Source organism: Bombus impatiens, unplaced genomic scaffold, assembly GCF_000188095.3.
Source record: "Bombus impatiens unplaced genomic scaffold, BIMP_2.2 scf_0120, whole genome shotgun sequence".
NCBI classification, from domain to species: domain Eukaryota; kingdom Metazoa; phylum Arthropoda; class Insecta; order Hymenoptera; family Apidae; genus Bombus; species Bombus impatiens.
The window spans coordinates 59047-85171 of NT_176539.1; the positions used below are offsets into that span (position 1 = coordinate 59047).

The window sequence follows — 26125 nt, forward strand, 5'->3', positions numbered from 1 at the left end:
TCAAAATAGTGTTCTTGTACGATCATACATCCTTTGAAACGAGCAATAACCAATTATAATGACCTTCCGGTTGTTTCAGAATTAATAGCAGTACAAGTTGTAACTAATCGGTTCATCGTATCCTCTTGTGTAGTTGGTTGATCTTTATAAACTGTTTGTTTTAACCCCCTGCCCCTCATACCTAGGTGTAAGATCTGGCGAACACGATAATCATGCTACAATTCCATTACGACCAATCCATCGATTTGGACATTTTGAATTTAAAATTTGTTTGGCATGGCAGAGTAGAATAAGCCGGACAATCATCATGCTAGTATCACATTCTTAGACAGATATCTAATAGCACATCATATATGAAATAAGGACTAATTATTTGGTTATTCAATATGCCGCCCAAACATTTGCACTCCACAGTTTTTCTTTATCCATTGATTTACCAGTAATGCATGTTTGTCAGATTCAACTGATAATGGTTGGCGAAAGATGCTTTGTCAGACAGTAATATCTACGCTTTTAAAAAATGATTGGTAATTTTCATATTGCTGTAAACTTCACTGAGAAAAATGCATACTATTTACGAAATTTGTTCCATGAAGAACCTGTAAAGTGTAAAGATAGATGATACGGGTGAAATCTTTCTTCTTGAAGCGTCCATATTATGCCCGTTTTGGAAATACCACTTTCACGCTGAAATTGTCTTCTTAGACTCACATGTGGATTTTCGTTAACTGTATCTACAATAATTCTTTCATTTCTGTCGCTTCTAATAGTTTTGGTTCTCGCATGTTTTTTCACGGGAATACCAATTTTATGAAAATTGTTGACCACCTCTGCATATGTATAATGCGATGGAGAATTACGATCAGGAAATTGTTTTTGCTCGAATTTGCTCAAATTGCTTCCCTTAAACACTGATTACTTCCACCACAAATGAATATCATATCATCGAGTAATTTATTGTGAATTGTACGTTGACACAATGATGGAATAAAAATGACCAGTACTTCAAACCGTCAGGGATCATCAGTATTGCGATACTAAACAAATTCATCTACATGTATAGCCTTTCGATTGTCGCGTCTTGGCTAAAGCTTGTTATCCAGAAATTACAGTTCTACGTAAAATTTCTGGAGATCCAGATCATTTCAGGGTTATATTATTTACATTTTTTAAGGTATTTTTCAAAAAGTTACATGATGCAATAAAACATGTATATAGTTATATGCAAATAAAAACGTCGAAGATCATAAAAACTCTGAAAAAATGTCCCTGGACAAAAATATTCTTATCTATTAATATTCTAATAATATTCTAATAATATTATCGAATATTAGTCCTTTGGTACCATTCACGTTACGTAAAAAATATTTTTTGCATCACCATAATTCAAAGAGATATTTAGCTGACCTTACATAAATAAATGGACCACCTTGTATATTAAACGGACAACTTATGATACGAATATTAAATATATATCTCGTAAATGAAGTACATAAAATTATTCATATGCAGTTTTGAATTGTAACAATTACATATATTGTATAAATGATTGAATGGAAAAATTATTTGAAAACGTATATAATAATTTGTTAATGTGTTGATTACTTCAACGTAAAACAGAAGTGTTATTTTACATTTCGTATAAATATCTACGTTTAGCTTACGTTATTGTTGGAATATTGGAAAGAATATAAGTAGGTATAATACGATAAAAAATAAATAATTTCGGAAAAATTAAGAAAAACACTTAATATTGAGTAGACACTTTAAATAACTGATGAAAATTTAATTATTTAACTTGAAACAAAACACAATTTTCTTAGATTATTGAAGTTCATATATAAGCGCATAATATGCAGTGTATTAATATAATTTCTTGAAAGGTAACTATATTTTAACATTAATAAATTTTATAACGCGCGTTAATTTAACTGTTGCGGCTTTATGCCAATTGGAGCAATTTCGAAAAAGATGAGTGAAATTAGAATTAAGGAATTTGATCTGCAATCATAAGTACGTCATACTAGAATGTGTGCATATGTATAATGTGTGAATGTATGAAGGGAACATTAATATGAAGAATAATAATATACACAAGATCGATCTTAAAATTTTTGGTCATTGAAATTTTACTTAAAGACGAGAGGGTTCATATATAAATAGAAAAATAACATGAGTGTACAAATTCAAATTGTTAGAAATATATACTTAGAAAATGATCGATATAATATAAGTAATGATTATGTAAAATTTTTCAGAGGGCTCTTCATTATCCAAGAAGGATGGGAAATAATGTCATTCGTAAAAATCAGATTTCAAGATCAAATATAACATATTGCATACGATACATATGTGAATTTAACTGTAAATCTTGTGCAACTAAAGTATCAGTGTGTCGTATAGTATATTTACGAAGAGTCTTACTAGTAGCAGAGTCTTACATTATCAATTGTTTCTTTATTATCAAATTGTAAAACAGGACAAAAGAAATTTTACACAAAAGGAAGTGGTGCGACGTAGATATAATCATTGATGTTAGTACATTAAACGATCAAATTAAAAGATCATGGAATTATTGTTAAAATCGATCGATCTTTGAACTGTCTGCTTTAAGTTATTACAAAGGTATCTTTACACTAGGAAGTAAAGTTAGAAAGTAAAATGTTTTTGTACGAGAATTTAATCAAATCAGCCAATTTTGCGGAGTTTAAGAAATTAGTTTACGATTTAATTCATCTTTATTACTCTTATGGAGTATTTATTTATTTACTTTAATCGTAAATATCATATTCTTTAAAGAAAAAAGACATGTACAATGCTTTATCATAGCTTCTAATTATAGCTCTAATATAGCGGTTCTTAATCTGTGGAATATGCATATTTATTTATCTATACTAAATCTCTTCTCGCCAAATTTGTAAGTTATTCATGATGAGCAATTAATGAGTATTTTAAATATACATATTTGAGACATATTACAAATTAAAATTTTGAACTATGTCTTGGGGACCTGCAATAACAAAGAATTATTTGAGGGTGATTCAACGAAAGATTGTTAAACAAGAGATTAAGAATTGCTGCTCTAATATATTATATAGCTTATAATTTTAATTCTAATAGATATAAACGTATAGCTTATAGCTTAGCTCATAGTGATAATTGTTACTATTCATCGGTATGTAAATTCAGAATGGTTGAACGTAAAAAATACTAAAATATATAGCAAATTAGAAGATGCAAGTTCTTAAGGTTGAAAGAAAACAAAATGTCAGTAATGAATATTCTTGTTAAATCATTAAATAGAAGAATGAATTTTTAAAATATGTTATTAAAAATAACTGAGATTTAAGAATAGCAGCTCTCTAAGACACCATATTTGCCTATAGAATACATTATATTCTGATTGCTAATGAAAATAAAATACACATATATAAAAAAAAGGTATATAAATATAATCCACACACATGTAATACATGTAATATTATTTATTCATTTTGAAATTTATTATTTATAAGATACATAAAGTTTTTGAACAAATGAATACAATTATATGACATTTAATTGTAGATTGATTAATTGAAAATTGTTGCAATGAACAGTAAAATATTTTAGAAAAGTTTCTTCCTAAGCTATATATACGACGCATTGATATTTGTAATAAAATAATTTTTTTATAACAGGAATAATATGAATATCTAGATAGACAAGATTTGCAGTCTAAGAATATAAGGAAATACACTTATAGTGTAATATAGTAATGATAATATTGAAAGTAAAATCGGATCTGTTATTCTTAAATTTAAACTTTCTATATTTATTCATTACCTATAATTTATGACGTGTTAGTGTTTTTATGTCTTATCAATTCTTTCCGCTTATGATTTTATTTTTAAATTTTTCTCGATAAATGCAACACTATTATAGTTATAGGATATTTTAATTCGTCTGCTTCAGTTTCCAAACTATTATTTTAGGATTTTATAAGATGACATTTATTATGTATATGTTACGCATTACACACGAGCACAGCTTTCATCGTATTTGGTGCATCTGTTTTAATTTCTCATTTAAATTTCTTTATCTTTTCGAGCTTATTATTTTCGTAGATCACAATAGGTATATCGTACTAACTTGTACAAATATCGAAGTATATTAGTAATTTTAAAAGGATCTAGGTAAAGTTGAGGAAAAATGTTGAATTATAATAAAATTGATATTCGAACGTTTTTAAAAACTGATATACATATGCTAAAGTATATGAATATAATACAAAGATATAGATATATAGATTACGTATACGAATACTGTACAAATAAATATAACAACACGTATATACAACTACACATGCACGCGCGCGCTTACGTGCGCATACACACACACGTATATAATATATGTATATATATTTTCCAGATCTAGAAAGACCCATCCTGGTGCTGTAGTACACTTGAGTGATAATCCTTTAGATTTGAGCAAGGTACGCGTGTTTTTGAGTACGTTTTATTTTGCATTATTCTCCATCCTTACCATGACATCATACCTTACATTCTTCAATATTATGTCGAATTATGAAATGAAATCATGATGTTAGGATATTCTCAAGATTCATTTCAACATTTTTTATAAATATTCTTTAAGGTGTTATCTGTAACAAGACTCAGAGGTGTGTGCTTGCATGTTGTGTGTGTGCATGCGTGCATGCTATTATTGTCGTACAACATGATTTAACGAAGTAATTTCTTTCTGATAGAATCATATCATTTAATGTGTTACTAATACGTGTGTCGTATAGATGTAAAAGTAATGGGATTGTTATTATCTTCATATTCATTCTACACACCTAAAGTAAAAGAGTAACACTCAGTATTCATTGCTGAACATACCACATTTAATTTTCTTTGAAATTTACTCATATAAAACTATTCTTAACTTGCAACAGAATAAAGATTAATATATTTCCCGGTTAATCGAAATTTTCCATTCAGTTTTCTTTTATACAATTGAATTAATTTTCTTTTTCATTGTCGAGACATTAATATTTATTTAAAATAATGATATGTACAATACATTGTACACATCTACATTGTGAATGTATGTATGTATTTGCTATGTGCAATCTTTCTTACGATATCCAATCTTTGAAAAATGGTATTTATCGTATCGTATTGTATCTCATATATATCACACCCTTTTTTCAAACTTTCAAGTCCCATTACTTTTGTATCGCTTCAATAAAGCATAGTGGTGTTGCATTAGTCACAGAATATGTCAAGAGCTTAACAAAAATTTAGCTCGTGATCATAATCACTCATCTTTTTATACATTTTACACAAGTTCATCATTAATATCAGAATTAATATATGTATATATGTATGATAGGATAAACCATGTCAAAACTTCTTGAAGTTTTATATGCAAAATATAATATTCGTTGTCCTGGTACTAATTCAAACTTTATATTACTACCGTTCATTCACTTGACTGTTGTTCTATTTGCAAATCTAGCGATCTAGAGATATTTTAACTGGATAACTGCTGATTGTACATATGTATAATATAGTTTCTGTGATCATATTGAACTGTATTTAAAGATTTAGCTGTATAAAATAAACTTCTCCATACTATTCAGAAATATATTACATACATATTTTCGTAAAAATATGAATTTCAAATATAAACCTTAAAACCTTTATTTCTTTTTCTAATATAGATGTAACGTCGTGGGAGGGATTTATTATTATATTTCATTATTATCTTTGTTGAGATCGCTAAAATTATAATGGTTATAGAAGTTCAAGCTAACTTTTATAAATAATGACTTTTTTTAAAGTGCATTATATACTAAGAAATTTTTCAAAAGGAACGACAGTCAGAAAGATCAGTACTTTTGACATCACATTTGAAATAGCGATAAAGCAGAGTATATAATGTAACAAGTTCTGGAAAAATGATAAAACAAATTTAAGTATTGATGACTAATAAGACAAGCTTCAGACTTGATTCTTATCTCTTGACTCATTTCGATGATTTGAGTGATAATTCTATATGTGAAATAAACGTATAGGTTCTAGGACACTTACTTTAAATGACAATTTAAATAACAATTTAAATTACATTTATGGAGGAGGGAATTATTTTATGTGTTTTTCGTTACAAGTATTATTTTTTATTTGCTATTAAAACAGTTTATTAAAAAGAATAGTATACAAGATGATAAAAAAAGGGTCCTATACCTAAAGGGCTTATAATACTTATTTATAGTATAGCATAGAGGATTGTAAACCGCAATCCTTTTTGTTAGATCAATTTTATTACATGGATAAAGTAATTGTTGTTAAAGAGTTCGATGAATCAACGCAATGTTGATATGATATCCGTTGATATCTGCAGCCACTGAAATCCTTCGGGAACTTGTTTCTGGGTTCTCTTCCCATCCTCAAAACACGTTTTTCTCTACCATAAATGTACATAAATGTCGGTGAAGCTTTTTAATCAATTTACGAGAGGGATATAGTTATTGGGATGTTTTTCTGTGTGCAAGTAACGGGCTGCATACATGTTTTCATTAACATGACTATATGCAACATAATGAATGGTCATTGTTAACAACACGAAAATAACGTTTACCAAACTGGATGAAGACAGAGGATTTGTACCATGTTTATGTTTATGAAGTAATCTTGGCTGATATTAATAACAATCTTATATATACAACCTTGAACTATCCTAATTTCTCTGTATAAGAAGCAAAATATGATATGGAACGCTAATAGATAATAAAAATTGACTTTACACCGAGAGGATTGCTTTTAGAACATATATTGATTACATATTTTATACTTCCCTCTACTATATTATATGTACTATCTACTATATCTTTTTTCATCACCCTGTATACTATTCTTTTCAATAAATTGTTTTATTAATAATAAATAAGAAATGATTCTTATAACAAGAAAAACAAAATAATTCACTCTTTCGTAATTGTAATATTTAAGGTAATTATACTGGAAAAAGTTCTTCCAACTAAATGAGAACCTGAGATAAGCAACTCGAACTCTTTTAGGTTTGCCGCTGGACTACAATCGTTAATGTATGACCTACTCCAAGACCTGGAGAGTAGGAAATATACGATTTTTTCAAACATTAAATGCATTTTTCTCAATTGGTCTACTATTTCAGACTAAAATAACAGATACGTTTAGATACGTTTTACATATAGAACTATCATTACACCAAATGTCATTGAAATCTGTGACCAGCAGGACTAGATCTCAAGCTTGTCTTGTGAGATGAAATACCTTTTTGTCTATTGCAAAAAACAGTTGTACTTTAATTTAAGAGCAAACAAGTAAAAAAAGTAATGTGAAATGTTCGTATAACAGATCAAAAGGAGAATTTTAGACACTCAATTTTATCCATCTAGATTATTGAAAAATTGAATTACTTATCTGAAAACTACAACAAAGTCCCGTTAATATTAAGTAATGTGGACTTGTTTAATATTGACTTTGCTTCATGTCCTTTCGAAGATAAACCAAACCAAAGATCAATATTCTAAGTCGGTAAATTAAATACAGCAAAACCTTGTGAGGTGGAGAATCATTTCGAATTCATTTTGAATTCAGTTTTACAGAATGAAAAACAAATCGTAAAAACCTTGTTTCGTTAACTGAATTAGTGATTTATCGCTTCGGTTTTGTTTTGTTTTGATTTGGGTTGCGCTCGTAGAACGACAGAAATCAAAATTTATAATGGATCTGTTGATTTCAATATTAACGGGGCATTAATGTATCGCTTTTTGCATATAAAATTCCAAAGGATTTGAAATTTCATTTTTTTAAATTATTTGACTGGTCTCAAAAGCGATAGATATAGTCTCATAATAATTACATATCAGGATTTAGATGGAGAAAGATTTTGTAAAAAATTTGTTGCTATTTGCAACTAAGAATTACTTTAAACTGCAATTATCTTTGGGTCATATGTAACCATAATAGTTGAAATTGTTACTTAATTTTAGAGTACTTAATATTAATTTATACTCAGTACTTTACATGATAAATACTATTGATTGTCACATAGAACACAAAATATAAATTAATATCAAGTACTCCAAAATAATATTTAACCTAAGCTTTTATATGTCATCTACGATCCAACAATACTAATTTGAGGGTTAATAATGCGTATACGGAATGCTTATTAAGAATACTTAATATTCAGAATGCAGAATGAAAATATGTAGACATTAACCAATTTATGAAATCTTTATGTAGCTTTGCGATTTCTATATACTCTTTGTATGTATAAGTTATACTTGTATATCATCATACGATGATTTAAGAAACTTTTAGGATCAACTTAAGGGTGTACTATAGAAAAGAGATCCGCCTCTATAAAATGAAAAATGTTAGACATATATTATAATATTATTTAAAGGTATAACACGTGTAACATTACCTGAAGAAATTCTATTGTAAGTGCTTATTGTGTGATCAAAAAACGAATTGCACAACATTGTTTACACAAACAGAAAGCGAAAACATTTTTGTAGAAGTAACAGTAGTTATATTAACAAAATCCATTTTTTTTGCTCTTCTTCAATATCATGATCTGCTTTAGTTTATGTTTGAACTTATTATTCAGGAAAAAATTCAATCGAACCACTGTAGTTCTTTTCATTTAGAAAAAAGAAAAATTATATATATTTCACTGTTCACTCCAATTGATCGAATATAAAAATTCCAATAAAAAGGGATGTTTGCTTAGCATTATCACATAGGAGAAATTGTTACATTGTTCAATAATTTTACATCATTAATAAATTCTTGTATATCATATCTAATATACATTTAATAAAATTTGCATATAGTGCGATATACATAAACGAAAGTTTACGTTAGTTGATAGAAAATAATGGATTTTTGTAAATTAATTAAAAACAATTTGTAAGGTAATATAAAATTATAATAAATACTTATAATATTTATTTGAAAAATAGCAGTCGTTTGCAATTAACTTTTGCAAATTATCATAAAGCACATTAATAAGAAATATAAATGCAGCATTGAAATTGGATATTCATTAACTATTTTTATGTTACAATTCATAATTACATAAAATTTCAACACACAGTTTCAATGAAATTGTTGCTCATTGCATTTAAAGTAATATCAAATTTTCTGATCCATTCTGCACTACATATTCATATTTGTTCTTGTTGTGTGTACGTAATTTGTATTATAAATTGTATCAGTTTATTATGAAAATTATGTGTTATTATAAAAAATTACATACAACATTTTTCTTAGAATAGCTATTTATGACATAAGTATTTTCTTGTTCTCTCTCTTTTTCTTTCTCTCACACACACATACACACACACACAGGCACACACAGAACATACACACATAAACACATACACACAGACACACATCTGACACATCATGCTTTTAATCTTTAATTTCAGATGCTGATAGGATATGAGTCGGGACAAATGGTTTTTTGGGATTTAAAAACAAAAAATGCAGAATACAGATGCCACAGTGACGTACCTTTGAAATCGATATCTTGGCATCACGAGGGTAAACAGTTTATGTGTAGTCATACTGATGGTTCTTTGGCAACATGGACGGTGCGTCAAGTAAAGCCAACGAATATAACGCACCCACATGGTGAGAAATTTTCTTTTTTTTCTTTTTTATTTAAATATCTTTTGTTATTGTCTCGGCAATTCATGAAATGCTAATTCTTTGTTAAACATTTATGAATTGTATGCGTATGTATGTACATGAAATCTACATGGCACATATTTATAATACTTTAAACCATCATTACTGTAGGGTGTGCCAAATAAAGCGTAATGAGCTCTTTTTTTATCCAAAATTGGATAACGATTTCAATCTTTTGTTACTGTTATTTAGAATTAAATAGAACGGAGAAAGTAACGGTTTGGATTGCAACGATATTTTCTGGGTAGATTGTTCAGAGAAAAAAGGAGGCACATCATTTTTGTTGGAATGGAATGAGATATTAATGATATTTAGTTAGATTACTAATTATGTTTAATATTAATTATATTTAATTAAAACATTCTTTTCTATTCGGCATAACTAAAGAATTATGACGAAGAATGGTTTTTCTAGAAAAAAGCGAGGAGGTGACATGAAACATTTACATGAACATGTTTTAGCTTGAAATTTATTTTACTAAATATGTAAAATAAATGTTTTTGGACCTTTAAATAAGACCTATGATAACATCAATAAGGTAATTAACCCCTTAACCTACAACTACGGGCATAGTCCGTAGTACGATGATCGGGCCAAACGTAAATATTACAAGCATGGCCCGTAGTAGATGATCGGACCGAACGTAAATATTATGGGCATAGCCTGTAGTACGATGATCGGGCCAAATATAATATATAATATACAATAGCTTGTTTACGGTTTCGGCCCAAAATTCTCTAAAGTAAATCGTAGGTTAAGGGGTTAAATGTGCTGTATTTTCGACCAATCGTGGGGAGACGCAATTGCGAAGAAACACGTCAACGGGAGTCGTAAATTCCCGTTACGATTATAATAATCGACGCCGCGAATAGATCGATCCCCTGATTTCCGTTGAGATAATAGGGGTGGTTGAGAGAGTATAGCACTGCGATTAACAGGGTTATAAACTATATATTTTAACACTTAAGTTACACTGTTGCGTATGAGATACGTCGTGGACAATGATTCGGCGTATAAAGATGCCATATACTGGCACAATATTCGTTGGTAGTCGAGCAAGGCTCTTATAGTAGAGTTTTTAGTTATAGTTGACGTAGCAATAGAGGAGACTAACCCGGTACTGACATGTTGACTATTCTAACGTTGAAGAATAAGTGGACATTGCTTCTGATTAGATAAAAGAAGGTTGGTGGACTAGGAAGGGTCTTAACCCCCCTCGATAGAAAGTCGCTAGTGTGAAGTGTTATACCTGAGAAAAAACTAACTTTCCCGTGTCAACCGTAGTAGAGAATACTCCTTAGAAAGCAATTTAGAAAAACAATATTTGTTCGGTTTGAAGGACCTTAGCTAGCAAATTCCTAAGATTTACGATGGGTCGTTAAGACTATTGAGTGTACGCAGTAAGGATAAGCGGACATCTGCTTCCCATCTTGCCCGCGGTGTGTGGCTTGGTCTAGGTAGAGTGTCGCCCGACGTAACAGGTGCAAAAGGCAGTATGTATTCTTGCTGTCATAACTTCCTTTGTTATAAGAGTCGCTTAATGTTTTATGCCGATATATAAACAGAAATCTAATGAAAAGATTGTTTCAAGGACATTGTTTTGAACATTTAAGACAATGATTTCCAATCCAATGTAGGTACATTTATTTTGACATCTTTCAATATTTCCTCAAAGTTTCTATTAAGAAAAGATCTTCGTCGTAACTTCTTGATTATAAATAAGAAACAGAAAAGATAATGTTTGCCATTCCATTTAAGAGAAATGTTGGCGACCAAGTTTCGTTCCCTAGTACAACTGCAGAAAAGTTTAAGTTCCATTTAATTAAGATAAAATGGTTTCAAGAGAGCTCATAATATTATATTAGCTTATATTATATTAATATTTTCTAGCTAACTCCATGTACACATAATGTTAAGAAGTTTATTAATTAATTGTCTAATTGCTATTAAATTAATTTTAACAAGTTGATGTCATAAAAACTTTATTAATTGCGTTAATTATACCGTCCAAATGGTACTTGTGTAGCGGTACTCTTTTATATTTGCTACCAGAAGAATGCATATTCAGAAATATAATTTTCAAAATATACATACATACTTAGAGGTATGTTAGTCTAACTATTTTTTTCTACGATATATATCATGACGATTATATATATATGATAACAACCAGAAAGACAAAATAAGCCGATTATAAGAAATTCAGAGATATAAAAGTTGATCTTTATGTACTACAAACGCGAGAAATCTTTACATGTTTAATAGAGTCTTCCCAAATGGTATAATTTTCTTTGGAATTTATTTCAATTTGTACGCATTCGTATTGCAATGCGATTTATATACTTATGTTTATCCATTTATGTTCTTCCATGTTTATATGTATTCCTACCTACGATACATTCAATGTAATTATTTTATTCATGTCATGGACCTTCACCGTAAAACCATAAATTGCGGTGTTTACTATAATGCATAAAAGATTTGCTCCTTGGCTATACCGCGCGGCTTGTTGCCATGTGCGGATCACGTATCCCCATTGCCCATAAGCTCGGTTTTGTCGATCGGCGTAGTGGAGATGCGTCTTTATGTATTAAATTTTATGATTTTGAATGTTTATAAATTGCCATCGAAGTTTGAAAAAATCGCACTAAGTCGCAAAAAATGCGCACTGGTTCCTATGTATTGTATATTTTTTTTTTGTTTAATATGAATTGGCAGTATTGATTACTATCAGAGAAATCTCTGAAGAAGAATGTACAGAGAACTCTATTTTTCTCACAGCGGACGATTATAAATAACTCAAAGAATAAGATTGTTATAATTTGTAAAAATGAATTTCTCTGGTTAATAAATTTAATTAATAAACCCTTGAAATTCAACATCGTACACGACTTACATACGTACATAGTTTATTTGAAATTGATTTCGTTTAGAATTCTTATATCTATCAAAATAACGCTGATAAATAGGTTATCTATATTAATATACATTCCTATCTTAAAATATAATGTATATATATGTATATGTACTTTTTGTTATATACTATTACATTATATATTATATATTATACTTATACTTATTAAGCATAATATTTACAGCGAAAACTACTAAAGATGGCGAGCCAGAACCTTGCAAACCAATTCAAAAAGTTGAATGGAAGCTGTCAAGATCAGGGTAAGATATAATCAATTTTTGTTAACATTGGGTATACAGATTAAGGTGCATAGAAACATACAAGCTCGGTCATTCGAATGAAAGAAACAAAATCTATTTTATATACAACAATTTTCTTTTTCTTCTTCAAACAATTGAATAAATAAGTAATACTATTATAAGTATTGGAATATCTAAAAATATTATGAGTAATACACTGTAATGTGTTATATTTAAAAAATCCAATTCAAAATTTTAAGTGAATTTTGTATATTGAGTTAGTTATTCCTATGTGAGAATAAAACAACATACGCTGTGTCAAGTATCAGCATGCGGTTTATAGTTAAAATGTAATTGAATTTATATCTGGGGGATTTGTATTTAGAAAGTTTCGTTGTTAGAAAGTAGAGTGAGATTAAGTGTATATTTCTTCTTTCATCTCGCATTATTTTTTTGTTTCACTCATCTATACTTTCGAAATACTGTATATTAAAGTAAAGGTACATCACGATGAACGTAATATTAAAGAACATTAATGAACATAATATCCTGAAAATTATTATCTTAAGAAAAAATGTTTACTAGTTACAAACAAACAATTTTTCTCTGTGACATCTTTTTATACTTATTATCAAAAATAAATAACATACTTCCGGAGTAACAATATTCTACTCCAACTCTATAGGATTTTAGAACGTACCTGGTCTTTTGTCTATATATGTAATATGTACGTATTCGTACCATGAGTACTGGATGAAGTTTTAAAAAATTGGTTACGAAAAGTTTACTATTATATTTTCGATATTAATAGTGTAGGATTTTATTATTAATTTATTTAAAATGGATTAAATAGGAAACGATGGTTATTTAAGATGAACTAAATACAGTAATATGCTATAACTAAGACAATCAAATAGTTAATTTACAACTCTCGTCACCACGGTTCCAACGTTCTCTTTCACGTGGACCACACTCCTCGACAACGCTGACAACATTCTGACTTCTCAATTCACACTCTCTAATTTTTCAACTCACACTGACTGTTAATTCGTCTTTCTCCCTTAGCGTCCCTTTGTCTTTTTTCATAGACCCACCACGCACGTGTTCTGCCGGCACTTAAGATTTTCTCGCGACATTGTTTACGGTTCACCCGATATCTTTTAGGTCATTTGTCCGCGATATTACAATAGAATGATTTACAACGAGGTATTGTGTTTGAAAGTTGGCGGGTACGATTTTTTCACCTGTGAAAACCGTATACATCGAATAGTTGCGCGTATTTTGTTCTATTTTTCGACATAGGACCGTTTAATCTTAAATTGATCTCTTTTTGACATCGATATCGGGGATTTTGTTTAAAATAAAGTATGACGAGGAATGGTGGGTGGGTTGGAAGCCATGATTTTGCTGGTTACGAATTTAAATACTAACCTTTGAACTTTTGCTTATGTTCATGAAATTCAGTTGCATTCAAGAATTTTTATCTCGGAAATTATTATTTCTCGGGCAGAGTTGTTTTTTTTCAGTATTAGCGTAGATATTTCAGCGTATTTTTTATACCGGGGCATTTGTATCCATTTGTACGTAATCCATTTAATTTAAAAATTGTTATTTGTGTAATAATCATGCCACTTATATAGGGTGTCCGTAAATATCTAGATCAACTTAACACATCAATTTTTAAACGTAACAGATTAATTGAATATTTGTTCAAATATCTATAATAATTATTTTTCTTAATTTCCTGCAAATCGAGTTTAAATATGTAGTCTACACAAATGAATTTACATAAGATGGGTGAATATTTCCAAGCAAATTTAGACAAAAGTTATATTTCAATTTTTAGAAAATATGGACTTCTTAAAATTCTATTTGAACAGTCATGTTCGTCGTTCAAAAACCCAACATTCGTTCAGTGATACAATTTCATATGTTTTCGAATCCAAACTTTAAGAGCTGTTCTCAGTCTTTCAACTTCAATGTGAATGATTGTCGATAAAAAGATACACGTTGAGTGTTAAAAAATCGACAAAAATTTCTGATAAATTTAGATACGATGGAACTTCGTTTATATGGACGAAATTTTAGTAGTGCCTAATTAACTCAACTTTCGCTGATTGTGAGCTTCTATTATTAACATTTGTACTATCACCGAGCGTCAATTCACTTATATGAGCGTCTAACAATAAGAAGTAAACAGTAAGAAACGCGTCAAGTGACACACTCTCATGCTTCGCAGTTGAGTTTTTTTGTATTTAAGAGAAAATGTTTCGCGGAATTCTCTTATATGAACACGTAGTCCTCTTAACTGAAAAATCACAGATGGTGAAGGGAAACAGGTGGATTTCTATTACATGAATGATTTGGTTGCAAGAATCTACTTGTCTCCTGATAGATTCGTATAAACAGAGCTCGATGTAAAAATTACATTCTTTCCGATTTCTTTGTATTTGAGTATATGTATATACATATGATGTCGTGCATCTATTATTTCCTTATAAAACAAAAGGAACTTCTGGGACAACCTAATATATAATATTACGAAAAATATAGTTTCTATTCTGAACTTTCTCAATTTTTTTAATCATTTATAACAATCTTTATCAAAACCGATGAATGACAGTTAAAAAGCATTAACAGCTACTAACAGTAGTTTAGTTAAAGGGATTATTAAAAAAGTATTATGTATATGTCTGTATTGACATACAAACTAGTCTGAGTCTGTTGAAACAGTAACAATGAATGTGAGTTTGATAGAATACAAATTTCATTGTAATTTATAAATATAAACAGTGTCAAATAGGATACTTATTTATAGGTATCTTTTTATTCTAAAATGTTCAATTCATTCCTAAAGTAGATGCTACATATTTTTTATAAGACATCTTGTATTTCGAATAATTAAAGGCGCAAGATTTGAATTATATTGTATCGTTCTGGTTAATTTAGGGAAGCATACGTTATATTTTCCGGTGGTTTAGCGTATGACACAACTGGCCGAACTCCAAGTATAACGGTGATACATGGGAAAACTACCACCGTACTAGAAATGGAACACAATGTGATAGACTTCATAACACTGTGCGAAAATCCATGGACCAGTGGTATATTAATAAAATTACTAAATTTCTTTTGAGTTTATTATAAAAAATACTTAATATGTATATGTTACTTTAACTACATAAGCAAAATACATATGTATATGTTGACTTCTTGCTCTTCTCACGCAAGAGTTTCCTTTTTTATGCTGGGTGCGGCTGAATAACACGTGCAAGCGGACACGAGGTGATTCCTTATGAAAAAATGAGGAGAAAATATAGAATAAATTTTATTCATGACGCTTCGTTTTCGAGAAAATCGAATTTGAAAATTTATCACGTATACTTGAACTGAACTAATTAGCCACTGGGTGTAAGAAAATAATCAGCAGGAGGTTATTCTCTATTAGACAAACCATGTAAATCAAAAATGTCGAATAAAATTTCTGTTTGAAGCTCCATTTTCGAGAGAATAAGATCTGAACATATTTAGTTAAGAACTGGCTTCTGATAAATTTTCAAATTTATTTTTCTCAGAAACAAAGCGTTTTGTGGAAAAATTTTGTTCTATGTTCTCGATCTTTTTCTCTGTCGATCATTTACTCTTGTTTACTTCGAAATTAGCCATGTTCAAGTATACTTGATAAATTTTTAAATTCAATTTTTTTGAAAACGAATGTACCATATGAAAGAATGCTATTCTATATTTTCTCCTTATTTTTCCATAAGGAACTAACTTTTGCCTGTTTATACCGTTACTCGGCCGCACTTTGCAGAGAGTATCAGGTCTTTCTTTAAAAAAACGTCTCAGTATATTTTAAGAGTTAGTACATATATTATGAATTTCACATTCATTTCTTTTGATTTCGGTGTTTTCCTGTAAAATGTAACGAACTTCCTGTATCAATTTTAACACCTATTTATTCTTATCTCTTGATCTATTCATTGGTAAGGCTGATGCTCGTTTAATTATTATATTGAACAAAAATTCAATCCATCCAATTCATTACACCAGTTATAACTTTTTAATACAGCATTTATAAGCCTATGTTTATATATTGTTATTCATAGAATATATATATCATGATAATATACTAGTATCATTTTACAGAATAAACCCGAGATACCCCGCATAAGATAAAGTTATGATTTCGTTATTTCTCTATATAATATATATGTAATTCAGATTTTACTTATCTTACACGTGAAATTGTTATGATTAATGTTTTCTATTCTTATAGATTATCAAGATCCGTATGCTGTTGTAGTTCTACTACAAAATGACTTGGTTGTGATAGATTTATTAACTCCTGGATTTCCGTGTTTTGAAAATCCATATCCGATGGACATACACGAGTCACCTGTGACATGCTGTGCGTATTTTGCTGACTGTCCTTCGGATCTAGTACCAGCTTTTTATTCAGTCGGATCAAAGTCTCAAAAAAAGACAGGGTTTAGCGAAAAGGATTGGCCAATATCCGGTGGGGAATGGAGCTCAAGCTCAAGCGGATACAATGAAATTATTTTAACTGGGTAAATATTTTTATTTACATTTATAAACAAAATTTAATTAAACTACTTTTGTATATTTATATAACTGTTTACTTATTGTAAATTATTCACTGTTGGTAACGATATGTTGCATATTTTTCATCTTATCAAGTATATAACGTATTACTCATCAACTATATATTGTTATTTTTAAAAAATTATTTTATAAAATGGCAATTAAAACGACACATTTTTATGGAATTTGTTCTACGACATTAGAGGTAATAAAGTAGCAAAGATGTTATTCTATTTGAAGCAAAAGATCTTTCTTTTTCAGCAAGCTATACATAACTGCTGTCACGATTTTTCAGGCACTTTCGGTAATTTAACAAAACAATGTTTTGAATAAAAGTTAATCAGCTTTTAATTTTAAAGGTCACAAATTGCAATATCAGAAATTTCTAAAAAATTGTCTTTTCGATAGAATGTCCAAGGTGACCTTGATTTTTTAAAATGACACTACGTAAATAACACCACTACATAAGGTATGTTTATTTTTGTACACTGTTTATGCTCCTTCTGTAATGTGCGTATGATTAACATCTTTTTTGTTGAAGCTTACTATTGTAAAATGTGTAATTTGATCGAAACAAAATAACTTTCAGCTTCCCTTGATTAAATCAATATTTCATGATTTAAGGTCATTGCAAGGTCGTAGTATAGTAAGTCGCTGAACTCGTTTTAATATCAGCCACGATAGTGTAAAGTAAAAAATACACTATATCATTTAAAAAAGTCAATGTAATCTTGACTTCTTATCGAACAATCAATTTTTTGGAAATTTCTTATACTGCAATTTGTAACTTATCGTAATGCCGAAAGTGTTATATTTAACTCAATGAAAATAGTAAACAGACATGTGATATAATAGATTATGATACGAGTTAGTGTCGAAAATGTACGTCATCATATACTCTTTTCATTAAAAGTTCAATTCTAATAAGTTCATGCATAAATATTAGAAACATGCTTGTATGTAATATGATGTATTAATAATAAAGATACGTATTTTTAGACACGCTGATGGTAGCATAAAGTTTTGGGATGCATCGGCAGGCACATTACAAGTGCTTTATAAACTGAAGACAGCGAAACTTTTTGAAAAAGGTAGAACACGTAGTATAGACTCGGAAGAAGATCCTTTAGCGATACAACTCATCTTCCTTTGTCCCGAAAGTCGAAAATTAGCGATTGCGGGTAGCGGAAGACACGTTGTTTTATTTAAATTCAAAAAAGTTGAGAGTATGTCGGAAGTCGTGGTAAGTAATTTACTTTTTAATTGTATGTATACTTAGAGTTTTAGTGATAACCGCGTTTTTAAATCTTATCACATTATACAAATCTTGATGATTATAACAACATTAATTTGGAGTGCTAAATTAGTTAATGACTAGAACATTGAAAAGGCAATTTTATTCTATATACGTAAACGTGCAATATTTACATTATTCAATTGGAAACGAATGTAAGAAAGTTTAATTTCCAGCTTGAATTTTTATTATTGAACTGTAGATACACGCTTTTTACCGAAGCTCTTTTTCTTTTAAACGCCGAGATTTAATACACGTTTCAATGTAAAGTCGTATTTAGATATTAAAATTCATTGTATAAATGCTAAAGTCTTATAAGAATATTGCATTTAACTTTGTTTTAAATTGAGCATTATTTTCCTTTCATAAATATAATGTTAGCTTTCAACACTTGCCTACCAATTAAATAGTAACAATTTATTGGCGTTTACTATAGACTTTGGAGATATCACTAACAGCTGATCCAGCTAAGGAAATCGAAAGTTCATCCGACCATGATTCTCCAGCTGGTAATACTTCGGGAAGTAGCGAGTCAAAAAATAACGAATCGAATCAACCACTTAAAGTTAAGACTGGTTTACAGAAGAGGGCTGCAGGCTTTCAGGCAACCCTGGTTTGCTTAACGATTGCCAATATCGGAGAACAAGCTGAAAATATAACAGCTCTCAGTTTGAATTCTTCCTATGGTTTGTAAGTATTTAAAGTATCTGTATAAGGTTCATTGATCTGAAAAGAATTAATTTTAAGCTACTGTGTAGTGCATGTTTATGTATTAACTGACCAAAACAACATAAATGAAAAGAAAGCTGGTACGTCGGCTCCATTTATCCACATAGTATTTTGATGAAAGTGCTTTCCTTTATTTTTCCTTAATTAACTCAATTGACTGCGACTGAAAGCCTCACATTATAATTTATTGATCGACAGACAAAAATATCTTATTTTCTTTGTCTTCCATTTTTTTATACCAATTTCCTCTAGAAATTTTATTTGTTCTATAGATATGTAACTTAAAAAAAAATTATTTAGTATACAATGTAGTGTACTATGAGATTCGATTACGTACTTTTTGTATGATTACGTAAAAAAAAAAAAAAATAATACTGTGAATCTTTTCTGAATTCATGAAATACTTTCGTAAAGGTTTATATGGTATAGAGTATTTCTGAATCAACCCGAAAAGAGAATGAATTTACATAAAACAATAAGTCGAAAATGTATAAATGATATTGAAAATTTTTTCGTACGTAGTCACATTTCTGATTAAATGTTGAAGATTCGTCTAGTTTTCGAATTCCCAATCAATCCTAGTCGATCGCCTAACTTATTCCTGTCATGTCGATTACACGAAATTATATTCCCCTTGAAACCGTTTAATTTTTATCTAAATTATTTTCTGTTATAATTTTGAGCAAGATTTCATATGAAATATCCTTAAATGAAATATCTTGCATATGGTTCCTCATTACTAATGCTTTTGCGGGCAGTATTATATCTATTGTTGGATAGAGGATATTTAACAACAGATGGTAGAAAATTTAAGGGATTTTCTTACAAGACAAAATGAAACGAAAACAAAGAATCAAAAATTGTGCTTGAGGCTTTGTCTATTACCTATTATTAGACTGCTAGACTGCAAACTTTTACGCAAGTTCATATTTTTGAGGATATAATTAAAAATATATAAACTCGATAGAAAATTGTTTTAGAAAAAGCGCTATTTTTTGGATATTTTATATATTTTTTCATATTATGTGCATTTTGTGAAATTTTTCATTTCCAAATTTTCTATAGCTAAGTGCATAGAAATCCGCAGTCTAGTTACTAGTATATATTTGAAAAACTCTCCAAATATTTCCAAAACCCGACAGTCTTCTGCACCGCAATAAATATAGGATAACTTACTAATTTTAGTTTATTAATTTTACCAGCCTTTATTTATTTACTAATTTTTTTAGTTACAAACCAAGCAAATATTTACAGCGTTCCAGTAATGCAAGTCATATGGACAGGACCGTCATTTCTCTTAGATACAATTTATATTTAATGTTTCCGTATCTCTTATCATGACATATGTATACTTTTTGGATTTGATGCTTTAAACGAAGATAACAATATTTATAAAAGTAAATGTATATTTCGTCAGAAAGTTGTAGCATACAATCCTACATGTATATTTCATGTATTTATAAGCAATATACATGAAAAGATTTTAATTCTAAAAAATTAGCTTTCTATTTCTGCAAAATTGAAAGGAAGTTCTAAAATGTTGTAATAATGATAATTAATGACATATGAAATGCTCTATACAAGACCACAAACAGTTGGCAGATGTTTACTATCGTCATCAAATCTTGATGGAATCTAACGAGAGATTTGATAATAATTTATACAGTATACGAGATTCTTATCAATTCGTCTGTTATTAAAGCTTTTGGATGTTCAACGAGTTCTTAGAAATGTGAAATTTCTGTTATATTTAATTTAATTTCGTTTTGTATTGCATCATCAATATCAGTGTTTGCTTTCTGCTCGAAAGAATAGAGGGAATTTCTTTTTAAATAAATATTATTTAATTTTAGAATGGCTTATGGGAACGAGTCTGGTATAGTGATAATAGACATTGTTCAGAAGATTTCTTTGATTGTGTTGAACACCGCGGATATCGGTGGTAACACGGACCCGTGTCAGCGAGTACTACGCAGTCCGAAACGTCAGGATGAATTGAAACGAGAGAACGAAGACAAAGCGAGAAGTCCTAGCACAGACCAGGTAAAATGTATTTCTTTCTTATTGTTAGTTAAAGCTGTCTTAAATATTTTAATCGTAATCTCCTCATTTTCCTTAACCTTATCCAATGAAACATCTTGAAAATTTGATATTTAAATATATGCATTTCGCTTTTTCTAGACATTAAAACTAATAATCTCCATTACTGCATGATTGTAAAGAAAACTATATAATTTGAATGTTCAATTTATTACTAAATTTGTAATTATTAATTTTTGTTTTTTTTTTGTAAATACTAAAAACTCATGTTATCAATAACATCGCGACATTTCAGCTTTGATACAAATATTAAAAGTAGAATTTATAATAATAGTCGTAGATCATATAATACAGTGTTTTTAAGAATAGCTTCCTAGTAACGTTATCGGAAGGAAAATAATATCGAAGGTATCATTTGATTTTCACAGGAGATTCCTTATTAAAAAATAAAAGCTTATTCCCTACTTACTGGAAAAACTAATATATTTTAATAGTTAATCAAATTTATCATTCTATTTTATACTTTATTACCATCGTTTTACACGTTTTATGAGATAGAAATAATATAAATTAACTAGGCTTTAATAAAAATGATAACTAATAAACCAAACACCCAACGATAAACCGAAGGACCATTTAATCGAATAAAAATAACGTAGACGATATCCAAATAATTACTCTATTCGTTAATATTTAAAACGTAACTGTAAGATAAAGCTTAAATATCTCTCTTTTCCCCTCAGATCAGTTAAAAACCTAAAGCTTTGCCTTTGTCGTCTGTTTTAGCTTCTTATATTCGTAATTATTGTCATGCGTTATTTTAATTCATAAGGTGCTTTTGATTAACCCATCGTTTAGATAAAGATTCTAATAGTTAAGTAAGTATATAACTATTATATTATTTTCATAAATTCCAAGCAGAAAATTTATAAAGTACAAGCATTTTTAAAAATGTATTAAAGTTTGAAAAAGAGATTTCATCTTTCTTTATAAAAAAAGTTGGTTTCATATTCACATGCATATTATAGCAGCAATTTATAAGTATGTAGATAAAGAATCTAAAAGTAATTTAGGTATTTGACTCCTTAACGAATGAAATGTTCATAATCTTATACGCTTTTCAACGTAGAAGCTTGCGTAATTCAACTTCTGTTTGAAATATTGTTTCAATTCTCATTACAGAAATAAACATTTGTAAAAGAATATAAAATTTGTAAGCAGAAGAAACCTTATCTTAGTAGACAAGATGTTTTCACAGCAAGTTAAATACTTCAATTATCACAATAGACATTCGGTAAATATTGACAAAAGAGGATCCAATTCTAATAGCTGAGTTCTTTTTTGTTAATATTTGCCAATGAATATTTTAAAAATTCTACAAGTTCAAAACAGGAATTTGTGCGATTAAATTGACATGATAAATGATAATATGATATTACATATAGCATATGCATATGATGCCTTTCAAAATTATGATTGGAGATTCTAGGTGAAGAAATTGCTTGTGAATGAAATGAATCGCAACTATATACTGGATCTATATATGTTTGTATTTTCTGCTTGGAATCTTAGAAGTAAAAAGTTTAACAGGGGAAGTTGTATCTAGACGCGAATTATTCAATTTTAAGTAACAAACGAGAATGTTATCGGCAACTAGTGGTCAAACTTGTCATTTTCCATGTGCCGAGTGTTAAAGTTAGTTGCAACAGATTTATGTAAGTCACTTTTATCAAAAGTAATTTCATGTTATGCATCTGAAAATGTCTAATGATCGACGCTAGATGAGTTTTAAAATTCTTGTAACGCGTTATAATTTTAAAATTGGGTCGTATATATACTCTACTTTTTTTTTTTAAATAAAGAAACGTTTTATCTTCATTATATTCATGCTTATTATGCATTTAATGTTTAGCTAACTATGTGTCTACCTACGTTGAAACAAGTAAGAACAATACTATTTTTCGTTAAAGAAACAGCTAGACTTTTACTTTAGTTTGATGATATGCGGTATTATTTTATTGCGAAAATAAACGAACTCGACAGAAGTAGGTAGTAAATAGTAGATAATGTTTCAGTTTTACTATTAGCTTTCAATCGTATTTAGAAGTTCAATTGATGTCAAATAGGTAGAAACGAAAAACAAACAAGTAACACGATGAAAGATGTAGCTTAAATTACTAGACAATGGTTGTCATTATGAGTGTATACCGCTTAATGATCCAGTAAAACATACATGTGCGTCGATTTTCACATAAACGTTTGATGGAGTCTGTGCATGTACCTATATAGTAATTAAGTTAGAGTTACAACGATACAAGGTGTACAAAATGGTTAAATGAAACATGCATTTATTACTACATATCATATTACAACGTTCCTGTACCGAATTTAAAAAAGTGCATGGAGCAATCAATACCAATCTATATTTTGTTAACATGAATGTTGAGTAAATGAAAGTCCCTTTTTTCTAATGTACAATTAAATAGAACAAACTTTTGACTGGTTTGACTGGTTTGACTGATTTGTCAAATCGAATCGATTCAGTTTCAATTTCAAGCATTTGTCTTATATTCACACGTTTGCAAATACACATTCTTTTATAGTACAGTCAATAGTTTTCCTCTTATAGCGTGTTTGTTCACGTACATATATATATGTTTTATTTTAGCCTTGCAAGATTTATCGATAGAAAACAATTACCGATTACAGATAAACTATTGTATACATATATAAATGCGTGCAATTCTCTTTCCATTGTTATTCATATTACCTAAGATTTCCTACATTTTCTGTTTAATATTGCTCGATTTAAATTTATTGTACAGAAAAGAATTGTGCTTTAGAACTTACAAATTTACACTTAAAAATACTATTTTTATAAAAGAAATAACCTTCGTTATTATAATATATTAATGCTTAAAAGTCAGAGTGAAAATGTTTTTGAAAAATATTCGAGTCCTGGGCGTTCGGGCCTCCTTTATTTTTATGTTTAAACAAATATTCAGTTTCAGAGCGTTGTTAATAAAACACTGTTATCATCATATAAAGTGCTATTTTTATAGCTCTATGTGAAACTTTGATTTGCGTTAAGCTTTATGCACAGAATTATTGCTGAACACACTTGCTATAATAGTATTTAATGATAACTGCCTACAAAATCACAGTACCTATATTTTTGTTTCCCTACAACTTTTTCATTAAGATTGTAGTAACCATGAACAGTATTATAAATGTATTTAATTTGTGTATCGCGTTCTTGCTTATATCGTAATTCGAGTTAATTGCAGACTATAATACCTAACAGAAAGTACAACAACAATATTTAAGCGATTTATGATTTAGTTTTCTTACATGAGACAAACGATACTGATTAAACACTAAAGTATTGTATCACTTAAGTCCATTAAAATGTTATCATGAACAATTTTATTAATTGCAGAAATAATCTGTATGAATTCAATGTATTGAAAGTTTGGAAAGAATGGTAAGGTGTATATAAATCATATATCTGTAAGTGGTTCTTTGATTAATATTTAACTTCATGATTGAACAGATAAAGAACATTATGGTATGATATTATTATCTATTAAATGTACATTTATAATGAAAAGTTACGAAATGTTTCAGTTACGTACGTATATCGTCTCCATAAATGACAGCATTAATCAAGCAATGACGATTATAGCAGGTGATTTCAAATACATATATACATGTATATGTATATGTATACATACAATCAGTAAAGTAAATAATTTAAGCATTCTATAGAATTCTTAAAAGTTACGTTATTTTAGTTGATAAAGATAATCAAGAATTCTTTGGAATGTTTCAATTTGCTTGTAACGACTATACATATAATATACTGCAGCTACAGTTTATTTTAAGTACGCTAGACGTATTTTAGGATGAAAAAAGAAAATACTGCATTAATAGATTTCAAGAATTAACTATATCTTCGTAGTTTTGCTCAAATAATGCGTATATTTAGTAGAAGCTTTTCGGGGAAAATATTTGTTTATTATAATTCGATTCCTACATTAATTATACACAAAAGATTTCTGCTTACTAATATTTCTCTCGTCATTGTACTTTTGATGAAGAAGTAATGCATACAAAATATATTACTTAATATAGTGTAATTATTGATTGATAGCCTTATGGTATAACTTATATTATTAAAGCTGTTATCAGCTAATATTTCAAAAACTATAAAAGGTAAAAGCTCACAAATTTGTTTAATGTAAATGAACATTTTTTTAGAAAACAATAAGTAAAATCGTACTGAAATAAATAAAACAGTGTGTACACATTGAAGATGGGTTATAAGTTTGTATCTTTCATACTTTCAAAAGTAGTATACTACAGCAGCTTTAGTAATAATGTTCTATGTACTAAATGTCTCTATGTCTTGAAATTGTGCATGTTTAAAATTTCCGGTATAAACAAATTTATTATTTTATCTATATTATTTCATAGTGCAAACATTACGTAACTGGTTAGTTGAAACATTTTAAATACATTTACATATTTTTGAGTATAGTATATGTATACGGAAATTTATTTAACTTAAATC

The 26125-nt window shown here is 28.9% G+C and overlaps 1 protein-coding gene and 1 long non-coding RNA gene across 11 annotated transcripts in view; one reads left to right on the forward strand and one right to left on the reverse strand.

Moving 5' to 3' along the window:
• The window catches only part of LOC100744239 (syntaxin-binding protein 5), a 73982-nt gene that overhangs the window by 17494 nt on the left and 30363 nt on the right, over positions 1-26125 (forward strand). For 6 of the 10 annotated variants that reach the window (XM_012381045.3, XM_012381043.3, XM_012381046.3 and 3 more), the window contains exons 5-12: positions 4411-4474; positions 9470-9674; positions 12830-12905; positions 15834-15988; positions 17164-17455; positions 18489-18732; positions 19220-19473; positions 21366-21555. In XM_012381045.3, the coding sequence (XP_012236468.1) occupies positions 4411-4474; positions 9470-9674; positions 12830-12905; positions 15834-15988; positions 17164-17455; positions 18489-18732; positions 19220-19473; positions 21366-21555 (1480 nt within the window). Of the gene's footprint in view, positions 1-4410; positions 4475-9469; positions 9675-12829; positions 12906-15833; positions 15989-17163; positions 17456-18488; positions 18733-19219; positions 19474-21365; positions 21556-23464; positions 23495-26125 lie in introns of all 10 variants that reach the window. The other 4 variants (XM_033318816.1, XM_033318817.1, XM_012381047.3 and 1 more) reach the window with 2 other exon arrangements.
• LOC117151228 lies at positions 396-25550 on the reverse strand. The gene is made up of 3 exons (XR_004460992.1): positions 25475-25550; positions 13811-13814; positions 396-406 (listed from the first exon to the last, which is right to left on the reverse strand). It is a non-coding gene; the product is annotated as an uncharacterized LOC117151228 (long non-coding RNA).